This window comes from Molothrus ater, chromosome 7 (assembly GCF_012460135.2).
Source record: "Molothrus ater isolate BHLD 08-10-18 breed brown headed cowbird chromosome 7, BPBGC_Mater_1.1, whole genome shotgun sequence".
NCBI classification, from domain to species: Eukaryota; Metazoa; Chordata; class Aves; order Passeriformes; family Icteridae; genus Molothrus; species Molothrus ater.
This window is the reverse complement of record NC_050484.2, coordinates 21,113,023-21,126,979: the sequence shown is the minus strand read 5'-3', so window position 1 is coordinate 21,126,979 and position 13,957 is coordinate 21,113,023. Positions and strand designations below refer to the sequence as shown.

The window sequence follows — 13,957 nt, the reverse complement described above, 5'->3', positions numbered from 1 at the left end:
GCTAGTCAAACTGTTTTGAAATTAAAAGAATAAAACTTGTGATAAAGTTACCTCATCTGACTAGCTGTTTTATCCTACTGATTAATAGAAGTTGTGATCTAGACAGGACTGGATTAAATGTTAGAAAAAGCATTATAGGTCAGTAAAAAGGTAGAATGCTCTAGGTGGAGCAGAAAATGAAGACAACCCAGAATTAATTTCTGAAAGGTTTTTCTCATTGCAATCCCACAAATGGTCTCTTTTGAGTAGAAAATTGTAGCAACATTCTTCATATTGAATTCAGGATCCTCAAACTATGGATTTCTTCAGTTTGAGCTGGCTGTTGATTTTCTGAGTTCAGTGTATGTCATGGTTGATTTTGATATCTTGTAGTCATTAGTTTTACAGACAAGAAGTGTTTTACAGACAAGAAGTATTTCACAGCTTTGAGGAATAGAATCAGGTGCTATGAGCAAATAGTAATTTATGCCACTACTTCTGTAAATTGCTGTAAAAACTCCTCATAAAATAATGGAGTGGATGGACATGCCACAGTGGAATGTTTGAGAGATTTGGGAATAAAATTGGACACTAAGGGTCCCTTTCCTCAATCATTCATATAAAAGACATATTTACACCCAGAAGTTATATCTTAACACTTTATAATAAGGATTTTAATGAAGTTTGTACCATACACTGAATGGGTATTCATATGTTATTTTGGTTAACAACTGTTACTAGCTGATAAATTTAAATTACAATTTGCTAGTGTTCAAAGAAATTTTTTGCAAAGGTGGTTTAAAATCACATCTCTTCTTAATTTAGTTCATTGTAGAAAATCTACTCAAAGCTCTGTGCTCATTTTTACAATGAATCTAACAGAAAGGAGTTCTCTTTTACCACGAGTATCTTGCTAAATATACATTATTTATTCATTATTTCAGTTGGAGTTCAAAATTTTGTACAGCTTTGCAAACGGGTAGATTCATGAAAATTTAGTAACTACATTTTTGGGAATAATTTTATATCATTATAGTGACAATCAAGAAACTGTTAGTGTCTTAGAAGGTGTAAGAGAGAACAGTCCATAAGAACAGTTAGAGATGAGTAAAATCCATTTTTAGGGCTTATGTAGCTCAAAACTATCAGTGTTAACACTTCAATGCACTACACAAATATTGCTTCATTTACAAAGCAGGTATTTATGTCTTCAAGTGTTCCACATGAAGTGGAGTAAAGTTATTAAATGCTTTTATCTTTTGGTATAGATGTTAATTTCTGGAATTCTAAAATGTTTACATAATCTAAGAAAAGGCAACACAAAAGCCAAGCAAACTTATTAGAAAATAATTGAAGTAATAATAAGTAGAATTCTCAAATATGGAAATGAGACAAAGCTTAGAAAGATTGAATGATAAATGGGCATCTCTAGCATAAATCAGTTTCTCCAAGTTTCTCTTTAATTGCACGTTGTACAAATATATTCTTACTGGACAAGAGGATGTAATCTAGTTGTGGGGTAAGTAAGAACAGAGGAAATTTCTGCATGTCTCTGAATGCAAAGATGGAACAGGGGTAGTACTAAATTAAGTTTGATTAGAAGTTTAAAAGAAAAGATGTGGCAAAAGTTTTGGGCTATACCCTTTTTTCCTCAAAAAAGAGAAGAATTATACATGAACAAAGGCTTCCTTAGTTTTGCTAGGGAGCTGGCATACACTGGAAAATAGAATTGCTGCAAACTACAAAAACAACAAAACAGAAAAGAGTGAAAAATCAGTTGGCTGTGATTTTTTTACAGAGGAAGTGCATGCTAGGATCTTCTGAAATTTCACTATTTGGGTATGCAAAAACTGTTCCAGCTGCCAGTGAGAACTGGTGAAAAATTCTTGCCAGCAAATATAAGGGGAAGGAAAGGACCAACTGAAAGAACTTTTACACTGCTATTGTGAAGCCACTATCTTCACTTTTCACATTCCTGCCTATTCAGACATTTGCTGCATATAAGATAGGAACTCTCGAGCACCAGATGAGAAAGGATTCTATTTATACTCAAATGTGCTCATCAAATTCCTGCAATATAAGTTTTCTTTTTAATCTATTATTATCATCATCTGCCAAGCCCAGTGCTGAATCAGAACCTAACTGTGTTAGCCATCATCCTGGCACATAAAAAAAGACAGGTTCCTTGTACTAGAGAGCTTACAAACACTGTTGGAAATATCCATCAGTATTCAGCTGATAAATTTTTAAATTTTTGCCTATCTAGAGCTAAATGCAGTCATTGAACTAAACCTAAAAAATGCTACTTGTCTTCCATAGGTCTTAATTTTTTCAGAGGGTTCTCAGACCTTTAACAGATTAAAATCCCTCTTTCCTTCACAGCATGAAATGCTTTCTTATTACATTGCATTAGATTTTACAGAATCACAGTGTTCTGAAATGGAAGTATCACTGAGTCCAACTCTTAAGTGAATGACCCATACAGGGATCAACAACCATCCACAACTTCAATGTTATTAGCACTCTGCTGCAATCAACCGAGCTCACCTCAGTGGCAATTTCTGTCATGAGGAACTCTATGGTAAGTGGTAGTGTTCAAGACTGTTGGCTGCAGAATAGATGCTTTTAGAAAAAAGGAAAGGCTTTTCAAAGTTACACTTGATAAATTTGATCAACTCTTGATAAATCCATTAGAGGAAGGATGAGAATATGAAAAGTTATCTTATTTTCTAGGGACTGGAAAATAGCTGCAATCTATTTGCTTCCTAATAACTTTTACTTCTCTCCTGCAACCTGACTCAGTCTTTTTTTTTTTTTCTTTTTTTTTTCTCCCCTCTCATGTTGAAAAGGCATTCTAATTTGAGAAATCTCAATCTAAGGAGCTCTGGAAAGAAATCTCATGATATGTGTGCTTCTGGGTAGTAGATGTTAATGTAATCTGAAATCTTTTGTCTTTTGTCATTAGCTGTTGCTTTTCCTGGTTGTCAGAGATGCATTGCACTTGTTATGTGTCTGGTTCCCTCTCTATTTTTATTCTCTTAATTAGTTGCTGCATTTGAAGGGATTTTGTTGCTTCCCCCCCTCCCCCCCCCGAAGCAGTACCTATTACTGTCCATTTTGTGTGTGATCCAGTGAAAAGAGATCACCTGATTTACCTGTTCTAAATAGAGTATGATGATGAAAAACTATCTCCTGGAGAATCTGCTGTGTACCTTTCTTATGCTGGGAACATGACTTTAAAAATATGTTTTCACTGGTAAACAATCCACCTTTTTTGACTTTTTTTTTTCTGGCTTATTGGTCTCTCTCTGCCTTTTCTGTATTTCAAGACTTTTTTCTGTTTTAGTTTAAAACCGCTATTGAACTGTACACAATATCTTGCAGTTATTTCTGGATGTTTTGCATAGCTTGGCCTCTTTCTTGCCAAGAGGAATTTTTGGCTATGTAGCATATTTTGTATCCCCATCCATCCCATCCGGCCCACATAACAGTCTGCTCTGAAACCATAAGCAGCTCGGGAGAAGACGAAGCAGCCATGTGCCTGCTCTAGTTTCTGCCAGTTTCTGGCATCTGGCTGTACCCACTAGCAGTAAAATGGTTCAAGCCACCTTTCCTTGCCTCCTTCTGCACCTTGATCTCTCTCTGAGAGAGATCAGTTATGTACTGAGCTTGGAGGTCCGCTTATTAACTTTTCAAGAACTCTCAGCAAGGAAATCCCCTGTGTACATCAGGTGTAAATACCACAAAACAAGAGAAGGATGTTTTGATGAAGTGAGGGTATTTTTTGCAGATTTCCTCTTTAGTGGCTTTTCACATTAAAATGCGTCAAGTGATAACACTTGAAAGGGTACAGTGATGTGTCACAGATATGAGAACAAAATGTTCTTTTTCAAGACATGAAGCTCTGTTTTTTCTACCCAATTGGTATTTTACCTTCTATTTTGTCCATAAAACCACAGTAAGCATGGCCAAGCGGAACAATTTTATCTATGTTATAAAATTGCCTTTTAAATGAAGGAAGGAAGATGTTTCAATCTCAAAAAAACATGGTATACTAAAACAAAACCAGAATATGGGTAGGGTTTACCTGATGTACTTATAATAATTTTTTTCTGATGTAATTTTAAAATTTTTCTGATACTCCTAATAGGATTTTAACAGTATCATTTGGAGAAAAAAAGTGTTATTTTCGAATCCCAAAAAATCCCAACAAAAGCTGCTCTATTGGTTATTAAAAACCCTCCACCCAATGCAAAACAGAATAAACAAAGGAAGCATAAAAGCACAAGGTTTTAAATATGTACTGTAAAGACTATTTACAAGGACTTTTTAAAAAATGTAATATTTGGGGAACAGTAATTATTTGTAGACTGCAAGGTTCCAGTAATGGAAATTTCCTTTGCTACATTCTTATGTACCCTGTCATTGTAGGTTTCTATGGATGCTTCAGACACTGTGTAGTGTTTGCATCAAGAAAGTTCTCTCCTTGCTTCTCACAGTAAGAATTGTACCAGTCTTTATTTCTTAAATAGAGAATTCTGAAGTGTTGATTTAACAATAAGAATACTTATGTTCCTTTATTGTACTAATGTTAAAGATTATCTCACTGTGAAAAGGTATTTTCCAAGTGTTAATGCTCACTGTTAGAGCATGCTGTGCTTGACTAAGAGCTTGTACATGCTCTGTGTACAGATGTGTTCTCGGAACTCTTGTAGTAAGAGTAGATTACGTGAGTGGCGACGTAAAGCAGAAGGATTGTGTGCTGTTGCTGAACACAGTGAAGGTCAGCAAAAGAGCACATGTTCTGCAGATAGTGGGACAGAAAGATACGCAGTGCACTTGTATAAGAAGTGGACATTTGTGTTGAGTTGTCTGATTTTGACGATACTTATGCTCCAGAGTGGAATGAAAGCAAAAGCATTTCCTGTGCATCCACCCATCTACCCTCCATCTTCCAAGTCAATCTAAATACTTCAATTTGATAAAATCAGAATATTTAATTATGTTTTAACTGATTGTTATATTTTCTAGTCTTATTTAATCACATTTCACCAACTATTAATCAAATGACACCATTTTTTTAGAATAAAATATAATTATCCAATTTCAAATAAACTAAGATGAAATATCTGGGTTATATCACAATGCTTTTTTAAGGTTTCCATTCGTAAATGATTTTTGTCAAAGGTAATGCATTTATGTGAAAGATTCTAGTTTTTATGAAGTTATACGTCCTAGTACTATTCACAAGATCTAGGCTGTTAGTACTACCAAAGGTCTGATAGATTATTTTACTATTATCTTGCAGTAGGTTTGCTACATTTAGCTTCTTATGATTTCGGATTATTGAGTCAGTCAGTGGGATTGCATCCTTTGCTAACCTATTGCCCATGTTGATTATTTTGCCAGATAAAAGTAGAGGTAAGCAAAAAAATTTCATTGTGTAACTTACGATTTACAAGTTTAGATGGTAATATTGGCTTGGACTTCTCAGGAGATGTCACATTCTCTTCATCTGTTACATACTCAAAATTAATAATAAACATCATTGCTACTCCCTCTTGATTTTTCACTGGAATTATGTGGGTGTTGCAAATGAAGGTAGATCCTGCAGATGGATTAAAAAAAAAGAAAGAAATATATAAATGGAAGGAAACATAATTTTTTTCACTTCAGTAAGTCTAGTTACACCAACAGACAGTGAAGAGTATTTATTTGAATTCAATAATTGAGCATCAAACATATTATTCTTTGATTTAAACAGTAATGTTTTCATAGAAAGAAATGCCACTGTTCATAATTTCTTGGAGCCTTACCTTTACCAAAAAGCGTCTCCTTTGAAATGCCAATTTTACTTTTTGGTTTCTTTTGTTCACTGGAAGTGCCTATATAGATGGACTTGTAATATGGAGACATTTAACACCAAAAGTAGAAAACTGAACACTGTTCCAACCACAGTCCTTGAGAAGAAAGCAGATCCTGATTCTTCTAAATGTTGAACATTCTTCAAGCATTTGGTTCTATTACACAGGATGAGTCATGCATTAAGTATTTATGGATGTAAATATACCAGTATTCTTATTTTAGCTCTCAGTCTTTTGGGGACGTTGGGGAAATGTTTAGATTTGTGTTAAAATTTTTATTTGTTAGTTGTTTTATACTTCATCACAAAAATCTTCTAAACTGTGCTAATAATTTTCAATAATTTTCAGAAGGGTTTGAATTAAGTGTTATATACAATTTGAAGTAGGAATTCAAAAATACCTTAGCTTTCACATGTGTGAAGCATACTCTGCCTATACTAAAAGTAATAGAGAGTGTAAACTTTCAATACCTCTGGTGCCCAGAATGTTCTTGTTTAAAAACCTAATTACAGATTTAAGGAGTTCTTTGTGTTAATTCTTCCACTATGGCTTTAGAAGTTTCAGTTGACAAGGTCCTTAGTTTTGATTTAATTCTTTCTCTTAATGTTACAGAACATAGTGGTTCCAAAAATAATGTGATTGCTGTAAGCAATACAATAATGTGCTAAAAATTTCATGCAGACACAACTGTGAGACGGGGTCTTTCTATGATAACTAGGGACTGGTTTAATGTACATCATCTGCAATTTAGGCACTCAAATGTAGTAATCACTGAAACTTGACAGCCTGTGCAGTTTGACAAAAACAGATCTTGATCTAGATTGTACACAAGTTTTTTTTTTGTTGTTTGTTTCCATTGAGGAGAGAGATAGTACAATTTGTATCATTACAACCAAGACCAGATTCTGGCCTCTAATATTTAATGCAGTACTTGCTATAATGTGGTATATATGGCAATTCGAGTTATGTATAAAATTGACATGCTGGCCTTTCAAGTTTTGCAGCTGTAACTTCCATCCATTTAATAAAATAGTTAAGCTGTGGCACTTGCCACAGTTTCCATGGTTACAAGCTCAATGTCTTTAGTAAACAGAAAATAAGCAATTTAAGACTGTTCCATTAGAGCTAAAAATAGAAATGCTGCAGGCCAACCATTGCAACACAGACTGGTTAAACAGAGGGGCTAGAGAGAATTCAGAATAATCTTTGTGGTTTTAGCTAACAAAATACATACTGAGTTCAAAAAGTCAAAATTATATTTATTGATTTGCTTGGAAGGAAATGATATGTATGGTTTTGACATGAAAATTTATAGGCTGAGCAGGTATTCCCCAATATCTGGAGGTGGGGCTTGGCTGAGGCATGCATGGCTTTGAATAACACTGCAGTGGATCAAAGGTTTGTCAGTATTTGCAAAGGATGATGATGAGGACACTTTAAAAACTTTTCTGCTTTTGAAGGCAAGGGTGTTTCAGCTTTTGAAATGCTTCCCACAGTGCTAACTAATGACACTATTTCCCATTTGTGTAGAACATTCCTCCCTAAAGAATTTACAAACCTCATTTGTACTGTATCTAGGGATTTGCATCTCTGGGGAGATGCAGGAGTTGTTTAACAGTCCACAGCTTAGGAACATGGCAAAAAGAGCAGATGATTAAAAGTTTAAGCTGTATGTAGATATATTTCAGGAACAAAAAATAGGAAAGTTTCATGTGTGGTTTTAATTAAGCATGGTTGCTTTGAAGACCAAATACACCAGACTAGTCAAGTCCACTGTAGTTCATTAGTCTAAATTTTTCCAAGAAACCCAGGCTTTTTAAGAGGAAAGGAATATTTACGTTTTTTGTAATACTGAAAGTGGAATGTGGAAGTTAACCAAAATATAATGACAGTCGCAGTCACTGTTCCTGACATTTCTAGTATTTTTCTTTAGTACAGACACTGCTATCTGCTATACACTTCTCAGTATCTAATTCTATTGAAGGGACAATAAGGAAATACAAAATTCAAAATACCAAGGAATATCCTAATATGATTTAAAAAGAAGAGATGGGTACAAAGAAATAACATTGACAAACTCAAAGATAAGCTTTGATTTGTTAGAGTTGATAGCAATAAAGAAATAATAAGAAGCTTGTTTACAAACAATCTTATTCAGTATTTGCACTCTGGCATCCCACTGCTCTTCATTGCACTCAGCATGTTTTTCCTGTTTGGTCTCTATGCTGAATATTTCAAAAGTAAGACATGCTTCCACTGAGCAATAAAAATGGTAATGTAGTTTTTGGAATTTGCATTTCTTATCTAACAGCACCGGGCAAGTGGATGATTTAATGAGAACAACTAGGAAAATAATACCTTCATAATTAATAAATTCAATAGCCAGCAATACATCTGAATTTTCTCATGATTACTCCTGAGGAGTAATCATGAAATATACCTGTTTTGCACTCTTGTTTTCATCATTGGAGATGATAGAGGACAAGTTAGACATTTTCTTATCAGCTTGAATTCCATGGTTATAGGGACTTGTTTACTTTTATTTAAGACATTGTAAAGCCCACTGTTTCACCTAGTTAAATTAGTGGAAAAATAATCATATGGGAAGAACAGATTTCACTCCCCTCTTTGCTGGGTGGATATGATTCCATTGTTATGTATTCAATAGTATGATTTCACAAGACCACACAGCCTTGTGTGAAACAAGTAACTGCTAAAATACATACACAAGTGACAATAAATATTTCAGAAATATATACCCTACTATAGGGTATAGTAGGGTTATACAAGGATCTATTGCACCATTTGAGCAATTCTGATGAAGGAAAACCTCTATATCTATCTGTCTGCATAGTGTTTAAAGATGACTTGCTTCAAAAGATCAGTACAAGGCAGGCACATCAAGCCAATTAATCTGGTTCATAAACATTTTTTACATTTTCAGTGATCATGTATGGAAGAATTTTGGGCAGATTTTTATCAGACTGCATCTTCTAGATATAACTGCATTCATTTATTAGAATTGTGGTAGTTCCACTTACAAACAATCTGGAGAAGACAATGCAGCTAATACAACAGTGAAGACACTCCAAATTCTCATATGAAAAACTCTGACAAGTAAACTTTGAAAAATGACAAACCCAAACAACTAATTTGATTCAGCCTTCCTGGGAACAAAATCTTCACAGGCCATTTTATATGCCAAGCTCAAAGGATCTCTGAAAAATGAGGCATTTAGGTAATTGTCCTAATTCTGAAGAATTGCCATGGTTCACAAAACAAGAACCTTTCAAAATTCATCACGGTTCTACAGGATGGTTCTGGAATCCTCTTGCCCTGAATGGGTTTTACAGGTGCTATCTGCGTTTCACCATATAAAAATTTAGACTCCTGCACTCAGTACAAATTTGTGGACAGCCTCCAGAAGGCAGAGACTGGTTTCAATATATTTTGGAACCAATCTTGGCTCCGTGTGCCAAAGAATTTATGACTTCTCAGATATTTTTTGTTACTAGAACTGCTGTAGACAACTGACTAGGGCTATAGAAAGAAAAATATTGAACATGTCCTCTGAATGCATGTAGAAATTTCTGGGCAGAGTGATCTCATACCCAGGTTTCCTGAGATTGTGATAATTTTTTACTTCTACAACCTACAGGTGTAGTAGTGTAGGTATCTCTACAATCCATAGCCACATCTGCTCATTTAAAACTGAAGATAACAAAGAATAAATCAAAACATAACAAAGAAAGAGCCAACAACAGCCTGCCTACTAGAACAAGACCAAACACAGTCAAAAAATAGAGGCAGAGATACTCTGCATTTCCAGATCTCGAGCATCCTGTTTGCTGTTTGCCAGACAGCTCTGAATGAAACATGTCTGCAGACCACAATGTTATGGTAATACAGGGACAAGAGACAGATACTGGATATTCTTTGCACTTTCATAAATAATCACTATTTTTATTTTGGAAATAAATACCCTCCAGTTCCCTCAATAGGATTCTCACTTTGTCATCAAAAGAAATGTTCAAAATGCCTTCTCTCAGAGGCATAAACTTAAAACTACCAATTATGGTAGAAATGCAGTTAAATATATTTTATATTCGATTGTGTACTCAGCTTTGTCTTAATTCTATCACCATTTTACTGAAACGGGGCACAGAAAAGTCCACATAGTTCCTGTTTTGTTAGTAATGCAGCGAAATGTTGTTTTCATAGATTCTTTTTTGACTAGTTACTGTGAAATTATTAGAGTGTGATAGCTATTATAATACATAAAAACTTAATATTGCTCTGTTAAGTAATAGTTGACTTCTGTAAATGCAAAGAATGCTATGCATTCCAAAACATAAGCAATCTTATTTTGCTATTCTATGTCCATGTTTATAGCCTTCTTTGTCCTTTCATCATATCATGGCTTTTGGGTTTTGCCCAATATTAATAAGATCTACGTTGGGGAAAGAAAAGAGAGATAATATGAGGGTGAATTAATGTGGAAGATCAGAAAACCTTCTCTATCTCTGCCTGTTCATAATGTAATCTTCATCTTTGGGATGAGGAGCCAAAGCATGGCTTTCTACTGACACCTAAACTTCACAAATTCAGTATCCTCTTCCTTCCTAATGGCCAAAACTCCCCATCACTTTCTACTTCTTTCAGCATGGGAATGGTCTTGGAAAGGTGTAATACTTTTCTAGGCAGGACATAAAGGGAATTTAATGAAATTAAATTTATGTGCTAGTCTTGGAAAAGGAGATACTGTCCTGCTTTGTGCAGACATTCAGGAAGGCTGAGATGGGGAGCTTTATCCACCATGCTCAGCATACAAATAGTAACAAGCTCCTTAGGGACCATATGAAATGCAGTTGATGAAAGTCTTGTTCTCTAGCCTAAACTGCTGTTTATAATCCATTTTGTCACTAAATGCTGGCAGATAAAGCACATAGACAAGCTTTTAATATGGAGTGTGGAAGAGTCACAGGAACTGTGAGGTAGAGGAATTACTTGGAAGGCAAGGTGGGAGGGGGGATACAATATCTTGTGAAATAAAGCTGCTGCTTGCACAGAGCTGCTAAGATTTTCACATTCCTGAAATGCCCTAAGAATTGGGAGAATATTCATATTTTATACAGCTTTGTGTGAGATGTAATTCTGGCTTTATTTCCTGCTGTTCCATAGCTACTTTCAGCCAAACTTTAAAAAAATTAATAGAAGCCAAAACCTTTGTTTTTCCAATGCGTTGTCAAGGTTCTAGTAAAATTTTAAAAACTTATTTTAGAAAATAAATACTGTGAATGGTGCAGAAGAATGCACCTGAAATTGACTGGTTGTAATTTATTAATGAGACCAGTATAGCAAAGCATTTTGTATTCATGAAAGATTGCAGACAAAGAAAAAGAAATTGAAAGAAAAACAGTGCCCAGGGAATATTTGCTCTGCTTTGTGTGGTTTTTGTGACTTATCTGTGAAGAAAGTCCTTTCTTTTATGCTTAAAATTCAGAAGCCTATTTACCCCCACTTTGAAGTCCACTCTAAGCAAACACTGTGTTAGGTGATGTTTAGTTGGCATTTAAGGACAATTGCACTGGGGATGTCTATTGAATATTCAAGCAAAGCCAGTTTGTCAAATAATGAGGCATGATGTGTGTTGTGATGTGGGGACTCAACATGACCAATCAAGGACTGAAAATCCAATTCTTTCTGTTTCTATTCAAGCATAAGCCAGGAACAATGCAGTATGTCATAAGGAATATTGTTTTAAACAATGCAAAGTTTTATGTTCTTTCTAAAATTATGCTAAGAAGTCTATTCCTGTAATGCTGTGTTGGAAAGAGGCATGCAAAATTTCACATGGTTTTATGCTAAAGGGCTCCTTTAACAGCAAATACCTTTGCAAATCTATTTTTCTGTTAACTAAAACTAAGATTTATTAACAGATTTTCACAGCTTAGTCTTCTTGTTTATACAATACAAATGAGTGGAAGAAGGACTGAATCTGCCCTGAGAATATTTCCCAGCACTTTGTGATGTAGAACTATGTCTCTAGAGACAGATACCACATAATTACTTGTTCAATTCAGTAACAAACCCATGAGAAAGATATTGGACAAATGCTTTTGTCTGTTTGTACCTGAAGCTTTTTGAATCTTTGCAATTAGTGTAATTTATTTAGACCTTTGGAGACATCTGATTTGTAAATACCTTATTTAAATTTTGTCACAACTGTGGCTTATAGGAATGAATTACCTTTGGATGTTCCTTTCTTTCCTGCCCAGCATTTGTTATGTAGCTGCACACATAAGGAATAGGAGAAAACTTGATACTAAGACTAAAGATGATTATATTGGTAGGCACAAAAAGCATCTATTCTGGGAATCCCAGTTTGCATTGCAATTGCTGCCTGCTGCTGCCCTTCAATTGGTAGTACTGGTGTAATGGGGTTACTGGTGTGTATATATATATATATATATATATATATATATATATATACTGGTAATTGGTGGTACTGGTATAATTTTACTTTCTTCTAAAGGTGTTAAGACTGAGACATGAAAAGGATTTTAATCAAACCAGCATTAAAAATGAATGAAGAAATTAAGGATAACTCAAAGAAACTCTTGATCCCATTTTCACAATTGAATTAGTAGATAGCAGCCCCATAATATTAAACTGTGTCTCATAAATTTCCATACAGAACTTTGGGCAATGGGTTATACAATTCTCTTTATCTTTCACCTGTATCTTCTGAGCTGTATGTCGCCATTTTCCAATTCCATCTGACTGAAAATGAGCCACCGTGAGTGGCTCATGCTTCCTATATCTGTGTGATTGTCTATTCTGAAAGACTCAATGCAGAGAACAATTAAAAATAGATGTTAGATTGAAATGTATTATATCCCTTTTCAATTGACTACATATGTTTAAGGGGGATGGGTAGAGACAAGAAGAATGTATTTGGCTGACATTTATTAGGGACCTTACAGTGATTAAATGAGACCTACTTCCTCTGACATTTCACTCCACCCTCCTTAGCAAATATTCATTCTGTCACTGAAATTGTTGCTGATACTAAGATTTGATTTATAGGACCATTTAGATTTTGTTAGGTATTAACTTACACTGTTTAAAGGTGAGGGAAGAATTGTTAAAGTAACAAACTAAGAAAAAAATTGACCTCTGGAAACTGTGGACATGTTCATTACTGGACTGGCAAATATGAATATCTATTTGCTTTCCTTTTAATCCCATTTGTAATATAATTAAATTGACAGATAAATGCTGTTCAAATCCTCATTCCAGCATTTCTTAGGCTACTGGGTTGCTGAAATTGTTGCTAACATCCTAATTATAATATCTACACCTACACTAATAAGCTATGGTGATTAATTGAAATGTTGAAAACATTTTGTATGGGAGGAAAATTTCCTGCTTTGTTGTTTAAGCTTATCTATAAACATGTATAGAAGATACAGAGCAGTTAACTATTTGGCAAGGAATGAAAAAATGAAATTAGGTGAAAAATACACAAGCAGTGACATGTGCATAAAGAAAAGACCAACAAAAAAAGCATAGAGTGAAAAATGTTGAAAACTGTACATGGAAGGTAAAGATTTGTTGAGATTCCAGGCTGCCTGTAGAATAATTCTATTGAAACCACAGCTGGGCCAGAAATTGCAAGATAGGCTTTCTTCTTTCTGATTCTGCTCACCTTAAAAACTACATTTGAGTTTTGTCAGAGGGGTTTTGTCAGGAACCTAGAATGAAGTCAGGAGGCCTGGTTCTGACAGTCAGTCTTGAACACTCAAGCTGATCTTTCTCAGAGGTGCACTCTTTGTACATACATAATGGAGGGAAAGCTGGATCTGAAATAGTTTTCTGGATGAGTTCTCATTACTAGAGGTTTGGAAAGAGGGTATGCAAAAACATGAGTGTTACTTGGAATTTTCCAGCCCCTAAACCTAATCTAAAATCTCTTACATGTTGTCTTTTTCTTCCAAAAGTATGTAGCAAACAGTGTTACTTCTGAAAAGCAATGTCTCTGAGTTGTTAATGGGGATATTTCTGTCTCTGCATATGCAGTTGAACATTTTGGGCCCAGATCCCTGCACCTG

At 34.8% G+C, this 13,957-nt stretch overlaps 1 protein-coding gene across 3 annotated transcripts in view; it reads right to left on the bottom strand.

The window, feature by feature from the left end:
- Nucleotides 1-13,957, bottom strand: part of KCNH7 (potassium voltage-gated channel subfamily H member 7) — a 206,264-nt gene that overhangs the window by 75,952 nt on the left and 116,355 nt on the right. For all 3 annotated transcript variants that reach the window (XM_054515413.1, XM_036386642.2, XM_054515414.1), the window contains exon 3: nt 5,432-5,587. In XM_054515413.1, the coding sequence (XP_054371388.1) occupies nt 5,432-5,587 (156 nt within the window). The remainder of the gene's footprint in view (nt 1-5,431; nt 5,588-13,957) is intronic.